The sequence below is a fragment of the Schistocerca cancellata genome, chromosome 6 (assembly GCF_023864275.1).
Source record: "Schistocerca cancellata isolate TAMUIC-IGC-003103 chromosome 6, iqSchCanc2.1, whole genome shotgun sequence".
NCBI classification, from domain to species: domain Eukaryota; kingdom Metazoa; phylum Arthropoda; class Insecta; order Orthoptera; family Acrididae; genus Schistocerca; species Schistocerca cancellata.
This window is the reverse complement of record NC_064631.1, coordinates 369,666,884-369,687,274: the sequence shown is the minus strand read 5'-3', so window position 1 is coordinate 369,687,274 and position 20,391 is coordinate 369,666,884. Positions and strand designations below refer to the sequence as shown.

General features: G+C 40.2%; 1 protein-coding gene across 1 annotated transcript in view; it reads left to right on the top strand.

Moving 5' to 3' along the window:
- The window catches only part of LOC126191316 (bifunctional arginine demethylase and lysyl-hydroxylase JMJD6), a 124,762-nt gene that overhangs the window by 94,759 nt on the left and 9,612 nt on the right, over window positions 1–20,391 (top strand). The window contains exon 8 of the mRNA XM_049932147.1: window positions 15,389–15,456. Coding sequence (XP_049788104.1) covers window positions 15,389–15,425 — 37 coding nt within the window. The 3' untranslated portion in view covers window positions 15,426–15,456. The remainder of the gene's footprint in view (window positions 1–15,388; window positions 15,457–20,391) is intronic.

The following is a 20,391-nucleotide window of genomic DNA, read 5'->3' as shown; positions in this document are numbered from 1 at the left end:
ATAGTGGAACTTTAAATAAATAAACCATGTCCCCTAGAATACCTTTCACAAGTCAGTGGCTGTCCAAATATATAGAGAATGCTATATGACTATTCACGAGGACGTCGTTATCAGGAGAAAGGAAACTGGCGTTCTACGGATCGGAGAGTGGAATGTCAGATCTCTTAATCGGGCAGGTAGGTTAGAAAATTTAAAAAGGGAAATGGACAGGTTAAAGTTAGATATAGTGGGAATTAGTGAAGTTTGGTGGCAGGAGGAACAAGACTTTTGGTCAGGTGAATACAGGGTTATAAATACAAAATCAAATAGGGGTAATGCAGGAGTAGGTTTAATAATGAATAAAAAAAAAAATAGGAGTGCGGGTAAGCTACTGCAAACAGCATAGTGAACGCATTATTGTGGCCAAGATAGACACGAAGCCCACGCCTACTACAGCAGTACAAGTTTATATGCCAACTAGCTCTGCAGATGATGATGAAATTGATGAAATGTATGATGAGATAAAAGAAATTATTCGGGTAGTGAAGGGAGACGAAAATTTAATAGTCATGGGTGACTGGAATTCAACAGTAGGAAAAGGAAGAGAAGGAAACATAGTAGGTGAATATGGATTAGGGCTAAGAAATGAAAGAGGAAGCCGCCTGGTAGAATTTTGCACAGGGCATAACTTAATCATAGCTAACACTTGGTTCAAGAATCATAAAAGAAGGTTGTATACATGGAAGAACCCTGGAGATACTGACAGGTTTCAGATAGATTATATAATGGTAAGACAGAGATTTAGGAACCAGGTTTTAAATTGTAAGACATTTCCAGGGGCAGATGTGGACTCTGACCACAATCTATTGGTTATGAACTGTAGATTAAAACTGAAGAAACTGCAAAAAGGTGGGAATTTAAGAAGATGGGACATGGATAAACTGAAAGAACCAGAGGTTGTACAGAGTTTCAGGGAGAGCATAAGGGAACAATTGACAGGAATGGGGGAAAGAAATACAGTAGAAGGAGAATGGGTAATTTTGAGGGATGGAATAGTGAAGGCAGCAGAGGATCAAGTAGGTAAAAAGACGAGGGCTAGAAGAAATCCTTGGGTAACAGAAGAGATACTGAATTTAATTGATGAAAGGAGAAAATATAAAAATGCAGTAAATGAAGCAGGCAAAAAGGAATACAAACGTCTCAAAACTGAGATCGACAGGAAGTGCAAAATGGCTAAGCAGGGATGGCTAGAGTACAAATGTAAGGATGTAGAGGCTTATCTCACTAGGGGTAAGATAGATACAGCCTACAGGAAAATTAAAGAGACCTTTGGAGAAAAGACAGCGACTTGTATGAATATCAAGAGCTCAGATGGAAACCCAGTTCTAAGCAAAGAAGGGAAAGCAAAAAGGTGGAAGGAGTATATAGAGAGTCTATACAGGGGCGATGTTCTTGAGGACAATATTATGGAAATGGAAGAGGATGTAAATGAAGATGAAATGGGAGATACGATACTGCGTGAAGACTTTGACAGAGCATTGGAAGTCCTGAGTCGAAACAAGGCCCCGGAAGTAGACAACATTGCATTAGAACTACTGACAGCCTTGGGAGAGCCAGTCCTGACAAAACTCTACCATCTGGTGAGCAAGATAAACAAGACAGGCGAAATACCCTCAGACTTCAAGAAGAATATAATAATTCCAATCCCAAAGAAAGCAGGTGTTGACAGATGTGAAAATTACCGAACTGTTAGTTTAATAAGTCACAGCTGCAAAATACTAATGTGAATTCCTTACAGCCGAATGGAAAAACTGGTAGAAGCCGACCTAGGGGAAGATCAGTTTGGAACACATGAGGCAATACTGACCCTACGACTTATCTTAGAAGAAAGATTAAGGAAAGGCAAACCTACGTTTCTAGCATTCGTAGACTTAGAGAAAGCTTTTGACAAAGTTGACTGGAATACTCTCTTTCAAATTCTGAAGGTGGCAGGGGTCAAATCCAGAGAGCGAAAGGCTATTTACAATTTGTACAGAAACCAGATGGCAGTTATAAGAGTCGAGGGACATGAAAGGGAAGCAGTGGTTGGGAAGGGAGTGAGAAAGGGTTGTAGCGTCTCCCCGATGCTATTCCAAGGTGTATACGACCCGGGACAACCGGGAGATCCGGGAATTTTTTCATCCGGGAAAAACTCGGGAATTTTTAGAATTCCGGGAATTTTTCATTGTTTGAGTTTTCAGTTAAATTTTTGTAATTTTGGCTGGTAAGAACCGATACTCTAAAAAAGGATATTACTGTATCCCACTACTGCAAAATAATATTCAATAATAAAAGATAAACTTGAGAAAAAAACAAAAAAAACTTAAATTGCAAAGTAAATGCGCCATGCAAGTGCTCATGCAAGCGTCTGCCAATTGTAAATGTGTCAAAGGCTTTAGGAATACTATGCAGTGCTTCATATCAACAAATTTCCTCCAATGAGCGTGAAGTTGCGACTGTTTCCATTCAATTTGTTTTAGCAGTTACGTGCAGGCTCATGCGCAGTTGAGTCACGTTTAAGTAGTAGATTCTCCCGCTTCTGGCAACAGGAATGTGACTGTTGGCTGTGCAAGCAGTCGCAGCAAGCAGCTAGATGATACTGGGAAAAGGGGATGCCAGATTCATATTCTTTAGAGGAAAAAACTTGTTTCACAAAGCGCCTAGCATCCAGCACACGTTTGTCTATCGATTATTCACATGATTTTGAAACGCTTCCCTGTTAGCTTTTGAGCACATTTTAAGTTGATTTCTGAATGAATCATAAGTTGACTTTTGAATGCATGCACAGCGTACGTGATGTCTCTGTCAGGAGAATCCTCGTCGCATCTAGAAATAAACTTTCCGCAGACAAAAGGGGGCGGGGCAATACGAGCTGAGGGAGTAAAGCCGAACGGATGAATGCCAATCACTGTCTGATTATGTGGTTGATTGGGTTTGATCAGCATTGTTATAATTACTAGTGAAATCCATAGATTCAGACCACCATAATGGAAATAAACGACTAACAGGAATAACAAGTGAGAAAGATTATGTATTATCTTCTCGATGTATCCAAGAAAATGAAATTTTGATAGAAAATTTTTGGCCATATCGCTACACTAGTAAGGACCAGTGGTACACTCCCCAGGTAGCAGACGCGTAAGTTCTATTCTGGAAGCAACGCGGAAAACGTGTTGTTCGAACACGTAATAACGCCTAACCGGAAAATAATCGCGGAATAACTAAACCTGTGAGGGTTAGTGAAGTTAATCGGCAAACAAATATAGACAATGGCAGCAATAGCTACAGAATTGGTGATGGCAAGATTGTTAGAACGAGGGAGGAGAAGAAGCGGGGACATTACACAAATTATGGAAGAATAAGACGATTCCAAATGTATATAAAAATTTCGTAATACTACTTTTCGATCTCATGCTTGAAGCTGGTACGTATGAATGAAATGTGAAACTATTTCCTAACATAAAGCTTTTTGCTTGTAGTAGGCCTAATAGGCACTTGATATTGGTACTTCGTGGATTATATCCTGTCGTGTTATAAAAATGGCCATTTGTGCCGAAACAGTCTCGTTTATTTGGTGTGTTACAAAATTGCTGCCATATTAGAAAGGCCTGTTTTGTTTTATCTAGCAGACAGTGACAAAATAGATGTAATCAGATCGAGAAACCACACCAGTCTTGAGTGTTATTTGTATTAACAACTTTTTCAGTATTAAAGATAACGACATTTCGATTTTTCATGTAGCAAAACGTTTGACGAACTTGATGAGGTAATAGATTCTTTCGCAGAACTACTTAAACCTAACTAACCTAAGGACGTCACACACATCCATGCCCGAGGCAGGATTCGAACCTGTGACCATAAAGGTCGCGCGGTTCCAGACTGAAGCGCCTAGAACCACTCGGCCACTCCGGCCGGCTTACTGGCACATTTGTGTGATATATCTTAAAGTGTAATACGCGCAAAAAAGATCAACAGTATATGCGAAAGCTTTGCTTTTCTTGTAGCAACACTGTGTATATTAATTTAAACTATTAACTTTCCCTGGTTGTGTGTTGATGGTGCTGTTGGCTGACTACACCACGTGTCAAATGCTCTGAATATCTGCTGTCATCGGCTGGCGAGATCACGTGACATGAGCTACGAACGGCCTACAAAACCGCATCGAAATCTCGATTTCAATGATTCGGAAAGCAACATGTGGTGTTCGGTGGAATTTCAGTGCATACTTTCGTAATACGAAAATACGCAGCGTACATGTTGCTGCATATCAAAGATGTTTCCAAAACGTGTCTTTTTCCCTGAGTTTCGTTTTCTAAAGTGCCGTGAAATTGTAACCCCCGTGTATAAAGTCATAACCATTCAAAGGATTGATAAGGGAAAATATACTGTCACCCGGGAGAAAGTGTATTTTTAACCGGGAAATCCGGGAATTTTTTTTTCCTTGTCCACGTATACACCCTGTATTCAATCTGTATATTGAGCAAGCAGTAAAGGAAACAAAAGAAAAATCTGCCCTATCTCTCTCATCTGCTTCTCATGAAAGCGTGGCAGCAGAATTAGCAAGTCATCTTATTCAACTACTGTTTCTCTAAATTTACCCACCAGGGTATCTATCATCAGGAGTCCTCCTGCTGCCAAAGATTCCATTTAAGTTCTCCAAGCATCTGAATTACACTTTCGTGTAGATCATAATGGCCTGTTTTGATCGTAACAGTGCGGGTTCAAATGTTTGCTGTCTTGCTTATTATTTCACAAGGACTTGAAATACTGAATGATGGAACAGTACTCCAGGATTAGTTGCACTGTTCTCGTGTGTGATTTTCTTTACTGTTGCACTAATCTTTCCCAATATCCTTTCAGTATTAAGTCTTCCATTTGCATTCCTATCATTTTGTACGGTCATCCCATTTCATATTGCTTCTTGGTATTATCCCTAAATATTTAAATAATACAACAGGCTCCAGAAGTTTATCATTGATATTGTAATAGGATACAGTCACATTTTTTTGGTTTTATTATTGATATTGTCTTTCATTTAAACACCTTTAATGAGGTTCATTTGGTGCATTATTCTTCATTTCCTTACAATCATCCAACGATGCTACTTTCTTGTAGACAACAGTATCATCAGTGAACAGTTTGATAGTGCTGCTGACTCTTCTTTCTTCTTTTTCCTGGCCATAGCCCATATCTGCACCATGTTCTATGTTAATCCGGATTTGCCAATGTTAGTGGTAGACAATGGCCAGATGCCATTCTTCTCTCACACACATTTGAAATGGAATTTGTTTGCCCCATCTGTCTGCTTCTATTTTTTTCCCATGTAAAAGTGTGAGGACGTTTTCGAAATTTTAGCGAATTGTAAATCATGTATCTGGTGGAATGTACACTATGTGATCAAAAGTATCTGGTCACCCCAAAAAACATATTTTTTCATAATAGGTGCATTGTGCTGCCACCTTCTGCCAGGTACTCCATATCAGCGACCTCAGTAGTCCTTAGACCTCGTGAGAGAGCAGAATTGGGTGCTACGCAGAACTCATGGACTTTGAATGTGGTCAGGTGATTGGGTGTCATTTGTTCAAATCGCTCTAAGCACTATGGGACTTAACATCTGAGGTCATCAGTCCCCTAGACTTAAAACTACTTAAACCTAACTAATGTAAGGACGTCACACACATCTATGCCCAAGGCAGGATTTGAACCTCTGACCATAGCAGCCACGTGGTTATGGACTGAAGTGCCTAGAACCGCTTGGCCACAGCAGCCGGCAGTGTCATTTGTGTCATACGTCTGTACACAAGATTTCCACACTCCTAAAAATCCCTTGGTCCACTGTTTCCAGTGCAATAGTGAAGTGGAAACGTGAAGGGACCCGTACAGCACAAAAGTGTCCAAGGTCTACCTCGTCTGTTGACTGACAGAGACCGCCGACAGCTGAAGAGGGTCATAATATGTAATAGGCAGACATCTATCCTGGCCATTACACTGCAATTACTATGCCTGTTACGTGGGAGGTGGGAAAACTTGGATTTCATGGTTGAGCGGCTGCTCATAGGCCACACTTCATGCCGGTAAATGCCAGACGACACCTTGCTTCGTGTAAGGAGCATAAACATTGGACAATTGAACAGTGGAAAAACATTGTGTGGATCATGGTACACAATGTGGCGATGTGATGTCAGGATGTGGGTATGGCGAATGCCCAGTGGACGTCATCTGCCAGCGTGTGTAGTGCCAACTGTAAAATTCAGAGGTGGTGTTGTTATGGTATGGTCGTGTTTTTCATGGTGGGGGCTTGCACCCGTTGTTGTTTTGAGCACCTTCTTGCTTCCGACTGTTGAAGAGCAATTCGGGGATGGAGATTGCATCTTTCAACTCAATCGAGCACCTGTTCATATTGTACGTCCTGTGGCCGAGTAGTTACACAAAATAACATCCTGGATGGGGTTTTTAGGCAGTTTCCTCATATCTGACTAGGCAAATACAAGACTGGTACCAATATCCCACCTCAGTTACATAGTTTGTGAACATTTAGAAAATGTTCGCATATTTTCACATGGGTAGTACCAGATGAAGACAGTTAGGGTGACAAATTTCATCCCAGTTGATAAGGGTGGTGACAGGAAGGATGTCTGGACACCCTCAATCATTAACAAAGCCAATTCCTGTAATTAACTTGCCAATTCGGGAGGCACAGCCTTCGCGCCACACACAACACAGTAATCACCTCTGTCAGTGCACTGCTATAATGACTTAAACAGATACATTTTGAAACATTGGTACTAGGCAACAAAATCACTCATGTTCTGTACCTTGGCATGTGCTCCACACGTAAGAACAGTATCTACGGTTAACTCACTGGAGCTGCCTGAACCAGTACATTTACATGGAAATAAACATAATGAGCATTACAGTCATGTTCTATGTTCTTCAGTATACAAAATATAATTTTCATTACTCATTGTTTTGCTATTTATGATATACACTACAAGGTGGCACAGCAGTACTACACTCATGCTCATAAATTAAAGATAATGCTGATACATGGTGAAACAACGCTCTGGTGGGCGGTTTGTGGGTTTAAATCACCTTGGGGTGTGACCATGCGGTGCATTTGACCTGCGGTCTTCGCACAGTGGTGCTGGCAGCAGTCCACATACGCAGAGGTGTATATGTCAGAGTATGATAGCAGCGAGTAAGTGTGCAGACATTTTCAGATGTGCTAATGGTGACTGTGTGTTGAAAATGGCACAAAGAACACATATTGATGACATTACGATGGGTAGAAAACTAGGGCGACTGGAGGCTGGTCAAACACCGCAGGTCGTAGCACAGGCCCTCCATGTGCCACAAAGTGTGATCCAAGATTATGGCAATGATTCCAGCAAACAGGAAATGTGCAGGCACTACGGTACGGGATGGCCACAGAGTACAACACCACAAGAAGACCGATATCTCACCATCAGTGCCCACAGACGGCCACGGACTACTGCAGGTAGTCTTGCTCGGGACCTTGCCACAGCCACTGGAACAGTTGTCTACAGACGACTGAACAGGTGCATTCCACTGACCCCTGGTCACAGGAGAGCCTGTAAAGCCTGGTGTCAAGAACACAGTACATGGTCATTGGAATGGATGAGTCCAGGTACAGTGTGAACAGTGATTCTCACCAGGTTTTCATCTGCCGTGATCCAGGAACCAGATACCAACCTCTTAATGTACTTGAAAGGGACCTGTATGGAGGTCATGGTCTGATGGTGTGGGGTGGGATTATGATTGGTGCACATACACCCCTGCATGTCTTCGACAGAGGAACTGTAACAGGTCAAGTGTATCGGGACATCATTTTGCACCAGTATGTCCGGGACATCATTTTGCACCAGTATGTCCGCCTTTTCAGGGATGCAGTGGGTCCCACCTTCCTCCTGATGGATGATAACACATGGCCCCAATGAGCTGCCATCTTGGAGGCGTGCCTTGAAACAAAAGACATCAGACCTAAACCCCATTGAGCACATCTGGGATGCTCTCGGTCGACGTACTGCTGCACGTCTTCAAACCCCTATGACACTTCAGGAGCTCCGACAGGCACTGGTGCAAGAATGGGAGCTACCAATATCCTGGTTCATCAGGTATTGTATGATAAATGAATATCTTGTGTTGAAAGTGGTTAGCACACTGGACTCGCATTCGGAAGGATGATGGTTCAATCCTGCATCCTGATTTAGGTTTTCCGTGATCTCCCTAAATCGCTCCAGGCAAATGCCGCGATGGTTCCTTTGAAAGGGTACGGCCGACTTCCTTCCCCGTCCTTCCCTAATCCGATTAGACTGATGACCTCGCTGTCTCGTCTCCTCCCTCAGAACGACCCAACCTTGTGTTGAATAGTTGGAATTTTGTTTCCTGCCAAATGTCACACCTTTAAGCAGTGCACATATGCTACAGACGTTGTTATTAAAATCATGTGTTCCTGCAGCTTCATATTTCTTTGGTCTGAAATGCCAGTAGCTGACATCTGTATAGTCAGTCAGTCAGTCACCTACTGCATTTCTGGATACACACAATCACCAATGATCAAAATTTGCCAGCACCCTGTGGTACAATACGTCCTCGTATAAATTCCCCGTATAAATTCCCTTCACCATGAGTTGGGCTGTATTCACTTACCCTATGTAACCCTGATAGCATATTGAGAATAATATTCTCTTTCATGGCATGTATTCAGTTTCAAAATCCTATTGCTGAAGACGGAGTGGGTATCTTGTCAGCAGTTGTGTGTCAGCTTATACTTCATTAAAAATGATAATGCTTTGTGGTCTTCAAACTATTCAAACTTCGCATGATGGTGGAATGTTTCTTGGTATTTATTTCCCTGATAGGGGTGTTAAAAATAGGCTGTTGAAACAGTCCAGTAATCAGTTCGTAACTTCCATATCTTGCTAGGTTTTGTGCTTCTCACAGTCACTGTACAAGAACAGTGCTGCAAGGATCCTGCTGTCCTGTAACCTTGGACAATGAATACAGTTTCTCTCCCATGGACTTCGACCCATTGTGTCAAAGATGCTGAAAGAGAATTTCCTTGTTCTAGTGGAATCACACACTCAGAGAAGTTGAACTCAATGTGTTTCCTATAATGTACAACTGTAACTTCCCTTAATAAATTGATTATATATGTGTTCCATTCCAGCTAGATGTTGTCATATTTCCATCTCACAGGAAACTCAGAACAGTAGTACAATAAAAACTGAACATCAGTGGCATGACAATTTCTTTGGCACCACACAGGTCACATGTGCTCCATGCCTTTCCCTCATGGCCCACACGGCAAATGACTGCCCAACAGGTAGAAGTGTCAGCCAAGAGCCTGCAACTCCGATAGCACAGGATCAGTACAGTTCCAGTCCACACAAACCATCAAATACTCTCTCAAAAGTGGGGTGCTTCCTACTTCCTATCTGTCTTAACTCACTTCATTATGTTAACTCATCGTGCTTTCCCACAAAAATGCCAGCGAGTTCCTTTCATGACTTTTCTAATGCTTCTCAAATGCCTTGTGCATGGTTTTCGACCTGATGTTAGAATGTTTGTTTGCACATGCACACACACATGGACATTGTACACATAACATACTTAGTTGCAGATAGACCAATATTGTATAATCAAATATTATAGAAAATTTTCTGCAGTACATTATCAGCATTAAGCTGGTCTCAGATGTGGATACCTGTGGCAACAGTTAATCTCTTCATCATGTGGAAAAATCTACAATACTGTGTTGTGAACGTACAGGTTACCAATGGATGACTGACCAAGTTTCACTAGTTCTTGTAAAAGGATTTTAATACTCCCCCCCCCCCCTCCCACACCCACCCACCCACACACACACACGCCGCGAAATAAACAAACAAAACTTGCATCCTCTTCTTCTCCACAAGAGTAAAAAAATGTCTCTGCAATGTGCAACCTGTGAAGATGAAGATGTTTATGGAAACACCCATGGTTAAATTTGAGTTTGGATATTAGATAGTCCGTTCAACAAAATTCTTCATTGGATTTGAGAATCAACATTTATATCTCCGACACTACTGCAGGTATCATCATTGTTAGATGTGGTGTATTATTTCTAAAACTTTCATATATTTACAGTTTGTAGTTCACAAATTATCCTTCCTTTCCGACATTGCTTTTACTAAAGCAAAGTGCTGCTGCAGCATTAATGGAATCAGAATAATGAAATTGTGTCTCAAGCTTCTAATGTCATCTTACATTCAGCACTAGTTCTACCCTGGATGACATTCCCTACTTTTGAGCTAAAGTTAAATATTCCTCACACGTGCGACCGCACACACATTACGACACCACTACGAAGACTTTTAACAACAACTCCTACTATGCTGTGTGCCCAAAAACAAGCAAATAAATACCCATTGTTGTGACCATAGCGGTTTAACCATGTGTTGCCGCACTTCACAGAGGCTGTAGTTATTCTGCTATTGATCAAGATAGAGCAACGGTGACTCCTTCACTGTCAGTGACCTCCCTATACAACTTACCCCTTCCCCATGGCCCTGCAATTTCAAACACTACCTCTCCCCCTGTCCTGCCAGCTTCAGCCCCATAACTACTTTTGACCCAAGGAGACTATATCCAAACAAATTGATGGTATTGCCATGGGTACCCACACAGCACCCTCAAATGCCAACTTGTTTGTGGGCCATCTAGAGCAAGTTGTTCCTGCACTGCCTCATGGGGCAGAGGCACCTGCAAGTGTCTGTCAGCATGCCTACTGGAGGGCGCTGAGCGGCCTTGTTGCATTCATTCTCCTACTTGGTCACCTCTGCCCTTGTGTCAGTTGTTTGTGTACTCCTGTTGATGTGTGTGTGTAGGTGGGCACTCGAATTGGAACAGCCCAGTTTAGAGGAAGTGTTCCTAGCCATCCAAGATTGTAAACCACTCGTCTGGTTCAAATTAATTTATAATGATTTCTTCGTGATCTGATTACAGGACCCCACTTTTCCATTGCGTCAACGCCTTTTTTCCCATCCATTTCAGCCAGTCCTCTTCAAACCATTGTGCCACTTCCACCTCTCCATATTGAGCCTGCCAACCATCAACTACTCCTCTAGTTTGATAACTGCCATCCCTTCCATACAGTCTGACCATCCTTGGACTGATTACCAGCAGTCAAATGTCTTCCTAAGGCGTATACAGACAGGCTACAAGTGAATCTGGAAAGTGATGAAGGCATTACTTGCTTGTCTCATCTGTGACTTTGCTCTGCGAATCATACACCACATTAATACATTCAAATAATCTGGACTATCAAGAACACTTTCTACTTCTATTATTGAGGCAAAAGAGTCTTGAGCCTTTTTGGTTGAGAATGAAACCAGCAGCTCACTGATAAGCGGAAAGTGGATGCCAAGCCAAGGTTTGTTGAAGAACTCATAAAAAATGTAATTCCTCTATGAAAGATGTTACTAATAAAGCTCTCACTTGTGCTTGTGTCTGTGTACTTTAATAAAGAGACAGAAAAGATTTAAGGAAGAGCTGTGTGGTTTGTCACAAGTTTATTAAGCCAGTGCAAGGATATGCACAATAAAATTCAGTGGGAGATACTTTAATGAAAAGACATTGTGCATTAAAAAAGTCCTGTACTTAAAACACCATTAATCACTACATCCAACCCTATCCTGGAAAGCACCACCCTTCCCCTCCCAACAGCACCTCAGTGCTTAAAGGGATTAGGTATGCCAACTGCAGAAATGTAAATGGAATACAAATGTTCTGGATCACATCTAGTTAATTAGTTACCCTTTACAAAGACAAGTCACTGTACTTCCAAAGACACAGAATGAGTAGCTATTACTTACGTGCCTTCAGGCAGCAAAATAGCAGTACTGTTGATATAATCTTATAAAACACTATGATCAACTTTTGGAACTACCAGTTTGTTCCTCACAGACGGATAGGTTGGGGAAGGTTAGAAAGGAGTGATAGTTATATCTTTCTCTCACAACAATTACAACAATATGCCTATTACATTAAGATAAATATCTCAGGCTGGTCTTTTCTAGGTTTTAGTTATCATTACTCTGAGACAAATGAAACATTACATGGCAGTTATTTATTTTCTAAACTGCCAGTGGGTGTGCAGACATCCCAAGTATTAAGATTTGTCCGTAATTACCATGATTTCTAAGCTAAAATTATAGAATTCACCACCATATTTGATTTAGTTTAGTGGTTTCACAATGCAATACCCTTTAATCATTTCTTTAACACAGACTATATAATACACACAAAAACTTCTCAGCTACACTGTTGTCTGTGTGTGTGTGTGTGTGTGTGTGTGTGTGTGTGTTTTAACTTTGTTACATTTCAATTTGGCGTACTGATGTTCATGCTGTGATGTCACCGTCGAGTAGCATTTAAACTAACTTTCACACCTTTTTTTTAGTCTCTTTTGGGCATAGGTAAATGACTGTATGAAGCTTAATGTAATTGTTTCTTTTGAAGTCATGAATACTCTTCCACAGAATTTTTTATTGGGCATCTTTTTCACATCTTCACAATTATGTCACAAATCTGTGAAACATCACTAGCAACTGCAGTCACAGTTACCAAGTGACTAGCGACACACTCATTGCTGTATTCTGTGTTTGCATGGTATAGTCAATTGTTTGTGTGTAAATAACAACAGTTTCAAGTTGTCATTTTTTTTCTTTAATAATATTTTCGATTGTGTTATGTGGTTAGTCCTGCTGCTTTAACAGAAAGTTTTGGTTCACTGATACTCGAGTAAAATATATAGTGTGTATTTATTGTACAATGTTATTTGCATTCAATAATCCAAAATGAAGGGATTTTTAGTTAGTTTTACCTCGAAAGCTGATGGCTGTAATTCAAAAACCTGTAATTCCTGTGTCTCATACAGTCACAAAAGTCTACTCATCATGAATTCTGTAGTATTTGTTCATGCAATATTGTTATTTCACACGGAGGTCAAGATGACTCAATGTCATATAAATAGCCAGCTTCATATAAACAAGTGGAAAGTGTTTAGCCAAAGTAAATCTTCCATAGAAATGTTCATAACCTCTGTGAACAAAAGAACTGTGTAAGTAATTCTGAGTTACTCTTATGCAACTTTGAGATCGAATTTTTAAATTTCCAGCATCCTCTTTGTGTTTCTTGCTAGGGATTAAAGGCCTCAGTTTTCACTATTCAAGTATTGCAATTACACTTCAGATTGAGATTTTTGTCAATTTAAAAAAAATATCCAGGGTTGGAGGGCCCCACAGCCACTTCCCCAATTCTCTTGTCTCCATTACTGATAACTTCTTTCCATACTTAGCATCTCCACACCTAATACATGCCATTGTTGAAAACAATACTTTGCACATTTGTGGCAATTTAAAAGCAAGCTTATTATAGTATGTTTCTCCCTTCATAATTTCTGAAATAGCTACCTACATTACATTTAAGATCTTTGTGCCTTTTCTTGTTATTTTGGATAATGCTATCAAGATTGTGAGAAGTAAATGGTTATCTTGCACTTTTTATAAAATAAATAATGCTTGTTGCAAATGTCATGTGTAACAGAGGTGGTATATCAATGAAAACAATCAATTATTGATAAAATTATTTAATTGGATAGACAAAAAAATCTATTCACCAGGCGGCATCAGAACACACACAAAAGATTGCTGCGATTGGGAAGCTTTTGGAGCCATTGGCAGAAGGTTTGGGAAGAAGGGTGAAGGAAAAGGATTGGAGAGATCTAGGAAAAGGGGTAGATTTTGGGAGAGTCACTCAGAACCGCGGGTGAGGGGAGACTTGCTGTACAGGACGAGAAGGAAAGACTATCATCCCATACAGTAAAGTCTCCTGACCCACGGTTCTGGGTGACTTTCCCAAAATTTACCCCTTTTCCTTCAGCCTTCTTCCTTCACCTTCAACCCTTCTGCCTGAAGAGGGAGCCACTGGCTCTGAAAGCTTGCTAATCACAACACTCTTATGTGTGTGTTCTACCACCGCTTGGTGAGTGGATTTTTTATCTATCCAATGAAATAATTTTAGAAATAGTATATCAGTTTGACACACATTAAGGGTGAAAAATCTAAACCAAAACTGACCTGGCAATATTACTGAAGAAGTGACAAATGTATGGAAAGGCAACTGACTGTTGTAAGCACTAAAAGTAGTAAAGTACACAACTGCTTGTACAATACTGATAAAAATACAAAAGAAACAAACCTGACAATATAATATATTGTGATTGTAACTGAAAAATATTGAAATTTAGCCCTTACAAATCAATGAGCTATTTCAGTTTCCACATTAAAAAAAACACAAGTTGTGGTTAGAATACAAGGAAATACTACCTGCAATAGCATTGTGTCTATAAAATCACCATATGTGACTTTAGCTTGAGCTAATGAAATCCTACCATCTTTCACTTCCACAACCACCGCCATCATCATCAGCCACTTAAATCCATACGTGTTATCATGCAGTATTGTCTCCTTTGTGGTGCTAGTGTATGATTTTTCATCCATTTCTGTGTTCTGTAGTAGATTGTTTGTAATCAACCTGTACCTTAGAAACATTAGGAGTAGTTTCATTTGCTGATGACATCTTTTATAATTATTTCAACCACTTTGTTTTTAAATTTGTCTAGTGCACTGTTCATGCAGTAGTCTTCTGACTTCATACATTCTGGTCATCCCATTTAAGTTTTGCGCCTCATTTTGTAAACAATTCGAACGGTAACACTAATTTGTACCAGTGTTTGTACAAAAACAATTTTTTGATGGCCTAAATGTTAACTCAGTGCACAGTATTGGCATTTGCAAGGCACTAGGGGGTAGTTCACTTTTCTCCCGTTTTGTGGTGGTGCTGCTGTAACTGAAAGTCTTTAATTGATCCTACCCCCTCCCCCAAAACAAACACACACACACACACACACACACACACACACACACACAGTGAATTGTCTTTCTATAAATATTTATGTTCCTTTTTAGACAATGTGATATTGTAATTAACCAGTGAAAACTGACTGTGAAATGCATTTTTATTTGCAAACACATCTCTAAAAGCACTGACAGAACTGAACTTTATTCTAATGGGGAGAATGCTTTTCTTAAATTATCAAAATATTTTGCCAACAAACATGCTGTAAAATCTAAGACTCTTTAACACAAATCACTAAGGGGTCAGTTTTGTGCTTACGGTCCGTGTAGTTAGCAACTACGACACCACACTGGACAATTCCCATGCTGCAAGAATATCAATTTCATTGTAATCTTGTAGATGTAATGTTTAGTGTTGTCATACAAGAATCTTGTTTAATCATTTTCAGGAGAAAAGCAGTCCAGTCACCAAAGGCTCCATCATAGTGCATGATATACCATGCATTATAATGTTTTGGTAAGTTCAGCAGTTTCCTCTCCCTTCTGAATTAGATGTATATGTAAATTGCAATGTGCTAATGCCCTTTGCATACCACAGAGATTCAGTGTTTAAAAAAACATACATAACGTGTATGTAACTTTCAGTTTCCAAGCCATGTGGAAAAGAGCTAGTTTTCAGAGAAGTGTGAAAGTACATCAGTGGCACAATTTGGACCTACCTACACGTGGCTTTATCAAAAGCTGTATAACAGAAAAATTTCCTGAACATTGGACCACAGCTACATAGAGCCACTCCACAATAAAGAAGATAAGACCAATCCAGATAACTACAGAGTTATATCTCTATTGGATTGCAAATAAAAGTTTTTTTCTATAATTTTATATCATAGAATTAAACAATAACTAGAGCAAGAAGTAAATGAATACCAAGGAGGTTTAAGACCATGGGGCACCTACGCGGAAAAATCACCAACGCCACCCAAAATTAGTCAAGTAGAACTCATTTTAAACAATAGAAAATCAAAAGTAAAGTTCAGAGGAGAATTTTTGGAGCCAATCCCTGTGAAAACAGGTTTAAGGCAGGAAAACTGCCTGTCACCACTATTGTTTAATTGTATATTGAAACATATAATGAGAGAATAGTACATAGTTGACCTAAAATTAATTTAACTTTAAACTGCCTGCAACTCTCAGATAACCGTACTCTCTTGCTCAACAATATTCAGGAAACACTACAAGTTTAACCACTGCAGGAAATCTGCCTCAGAATATCCTTTGAAAATACAGAAATTATGAATGAAGACCGTGCATGGCTGAATAAAATAAACAGTCTGACAAAAATGCCCTTCAGTAACAACAAAACAGTTACACGACAAATTTCTTAACAACTAACAAATTTCTTAACAACTAATGTTGTAGAAAGACAGAAGAAAATGGATACTGGAGACTAGCTTCTGATGAAACCTTCTACGAGGAAATGGAACTGGAACCCCATGCACACTTTTTCTGTCCAGCCAGGTATATATACTTTACAGAAACATTTTGGAATACACTTCTTTGCTGTACAATTAGAGCTTTGACGAACCGTTTGTGATTTGAAATAGCAGATTAACTATAGCGATGTCAGCACCTCAATGTATAAAGTGGATTGAGTCCATTGAATCTCTGGACTTCCATACATCTAGCCAGAAATATTCGAATTTGCTCAGAAAACTAGATGGTGGTACCCCACAAGATCACATTTACAATCTTGTTACCCCCAACCCATTTGCAGCCAACATCATATCCACTTCCAGAACTCCTAAAGTCTGAGCAGATACTATTAGGGGTAATAGGAAATTAAAGGCACTCAAAAGAGATTGCAAAGCTGAAACTGACTGTTCTCTACATTCAAAATTGAGGAAGTAGCAATTGCCATAAAAGAGATGAAATCAGAGAGAGCCACAGGTTTGATGGCATTCACACAGAATGCCTTTTGGTGTGGTCACTATTGTGAAAAAGTGGCTGGCTGAGTTCTTCACAAACACTCTGCATACATGCAACTTACCATATGCAGTGAAACAAGTTAAAAGTCATAGTCTTATTGAAACCAGGTAAACCAAATGAAAGGCCAGAAAGTTATCAACCCATAGCCCTACTTAGTACGCAGGAAAGAATGGTTGTTGTTGTTGTTGTTGTTGTTGTTGTTGTTGTGGTCTTCAGTCCTGAGACTGGTTTGATGCAGCTCTCCATGCTACTCTATCCTGTGCAAGCTTCTTCATCTCCCAGTACCTACTCCAACCTACATCCTTCTGAATCTGCTTAGTGTATTCATCTCTTGGTCTCCCTCTACGATTTTTACCCTCCACGCTGCCCTCCAATACTATATTGGTGATATCCTAGCAACCGGTCCCTTCTTCTGGTGAAGTTGTGCCACAAACTTCTCTTCTCCCCAATCCTATTCAATACTTCCTCATCAGTTATGTGATCTACCCATCTAATCTTCTGTAGCATCACATTTCAAAAGCTTTTATTCTCTTCTTGTCCAAACTATTTATCTTCCATGTTTCACTTCCATACATGGCTACACTCCATACAAATACTTACAGAAATGACGTCCTGACACGTAAATCTATACTCGATGTTAACAAATTTTTCTTCTTCAGAAACGCTTTCCTTGCCATTACCAGTCGACATTTTATATCCTCTCTACTTTGACCATCATCAGTTATTTTGCTCCCCAAATAGCAAAACTCCTTTACTACTTTAAGTGTTTCATTTCCTAATCTAATTCCCTCAGCATCACGCGACTTAATTAGATTACATTCCATTATCCTCGTTTTGCTTTTGTTGATGTTCATCATATATCCTCCTTTCAAGACACTGTCCATTCCATTCAACTGCTCTTCCAAGTCCTTTGCTGTCTCTGACGGAATTACAATGTCATCGGCGAACCTCAAAGTTTTTATGTCTTCTCCATGGATTTTAATACCTTCTCCGAATTTTTCTTTTGTTTCCTTTACTGCTTGCTCAATATACAGATTGAATAGCATCGGGGAGAGGCTACAACCCTATCTCACTCCCTTCCCAACCACTGCCTCCCTTTCATGTCCCTAGACTCTTGTAACTGCCATCTGGTTTCTGTACAAATTGTAAATAGCCTTTCGCTCCCTGTATTTTACCCCTGCCACCTTTAGAATTTGAAAGAGAGTATTCCAGTCAACATTGTCAAAAGCTTTCTCTAAGCCTACAAATGCTAGAAACATAGGTTTGCCTTTACTTAATCTTTCTTCTAAGATAAGTCGTAAGGTCAGTATTGCCTCATGTGTTCCAGTGTTTCTACGGAACCCAAAGTGATCTTCCCAGCGGTCGGCTACTATTAGTTTTTCCATTCGTCTGTAAAGAATTCGTGTTAGTATTTTGCAGCTGTGGCTTATTAAACTGATAGTTCGGTAATTTTCACATCTGTCAACACCTGCTTTCTTTGGGATTGGAATTATTATATTCTTCTTGAAGTCTGAGGGTATTTCGCCTGTTTCATACATCTTGCTCACCAGATGGTAGAGTTTTGACAGGACTGGCTCTCCCAAGGCCGTCAGAATGTTGTCTACTCCGGGGGCCTTGTTCCAACTCAGGTCTTTCAGTGCTCTGTCAAACTCTTCACGCAGTATTGTATCTCCCATTTCATCTTCATCTACATCCTCTCCCATTTCCATAATATTGTCCTCAAGTACACCACCCTTGTATAGACCCTCTATATACTCCTTCCACCTTTCTGCTTTCCCTTCTTTGCTTAGAACTGGGTTTCCATCTGAGCTCTTGATATTCATACAAGTGGCTCTCTTTTCTCCAAAGGTCTCTTTAATTTTCCTGTAAGCTGTATCTATCTTACCCCTAATGAGATAAGCCTCTACATCCTTACATTTGTCCTCTAGCCATCCCTGCTTAGCCATTTTGCACTTCCTGTCGATCTCATTTTTGAGACGTTTGTATTCCTTTTTGCCTGCTTCATTTACTGCATTTTTATATTTTCTCCTTTCATCAATTAAATTCAGTATTTCTTCAGTTACCCAAGGATTTCTACTAGCCCTCGTCTTTTTACCTACTTGATCCTCTGCTGCCTTCACTACTTCATCCCTCAAAGCTACCCATTCTTCTTCTACTGTATTTCTTTCCCCCATTCCTGTCAATTGTTCCCTTATGCTCTCCCTGAAACTCTGTACAACCTCTGGTTCATTCAGTTTATCCAGGTCCCATCTCCTTAAATTCCCACCTTTTTGCAGTTTCTTCAGTTTTAATCCACAGGTCATAACCAATAGATTGTGGTCAGAGTCCACATCTGCCCCTGGAAATGTCTTACAATTTAAAACCTGGTTCCTAAATCTCTGTCTTACCATTATATAATCTGTCTGATACCTTTTAGTATCTCCAGGGTTCTTCCATGTATACAACCTTCTTTCATGATTCTTAAACCAAGTGATTATGTAGTGCTCTGTGCAAAATTCTACCAGGCAGCTTCCTCTTTCATTTCTTAGCCCCACTCCATATTCACCTACTACGTTTCCTTCTCTCCCTTTTCCTACACTCGGATTCCAGTCACCCATGACTATTAAATTTTCATCTCCATTCACTATCTGAATAATTTCTTTTATCTCATCATACATTTCATCAATTTCTTCGTCATCTGCAGAGCTAGTTGGCATATAAACTTTTACTACTGTAGTAGGTGTGGGCTTCGTATCTATCTTGGCCACAACAATGTGTTCGCTGTGCTGTTTGTAGTAGCTTACCCGCATTCCTATTTTCCTATTCATTATTAAACCTACTCCTGCATTACCCCTATTTGATTTTGTGTTTATAACCCTGTAGTCACCTGACCAGAAGTCTTGTTCCTCCTGCCACCGAACTTCACTAATTCCCACTATATCTAACTTTAACCTATCCATTTCCCTTAACCTATCCATTTCCCTTTTTAAATTTTCTAACCTACCTGCCCGATTAAGGGATCTGACATTCTACACTCCGATCCGTAGAACGCCAGTTTTCTTTCTCCTGATAACAACATCCTCTTGAGTAGTCCCCGCCCGGAGATCCGAATGGGGGGACTATTTTACCTCCGGAATATTTTACCCAAGAGGACGCCATCATCATTTAATCATACAGTAAAGCTGCATGCCCTCGGGAAAAATTACCGCTGTAGTTCCCTTGCTTTCAGCCGTTCGCAGTACCACAACAGCAAGGCCGTTTTGGTTAGTGTTACAAGGCCAGATCAGTCAATCATCCAGACTTGCCCCTGCAACTACTGAAAAGGCTGCTGCCCCTCTTCAGGAACCACACATTTGTCTGGCCTCTCAACAGATACCCCTCCGTTGTGGGGGGGGGGGGGAGAATGGTATACAATAGAAAAGTCATACGATTTTTACTTTTTTGTTTTTTTAATTCTGATTGAACAGGGAGGATACAGACCATATGA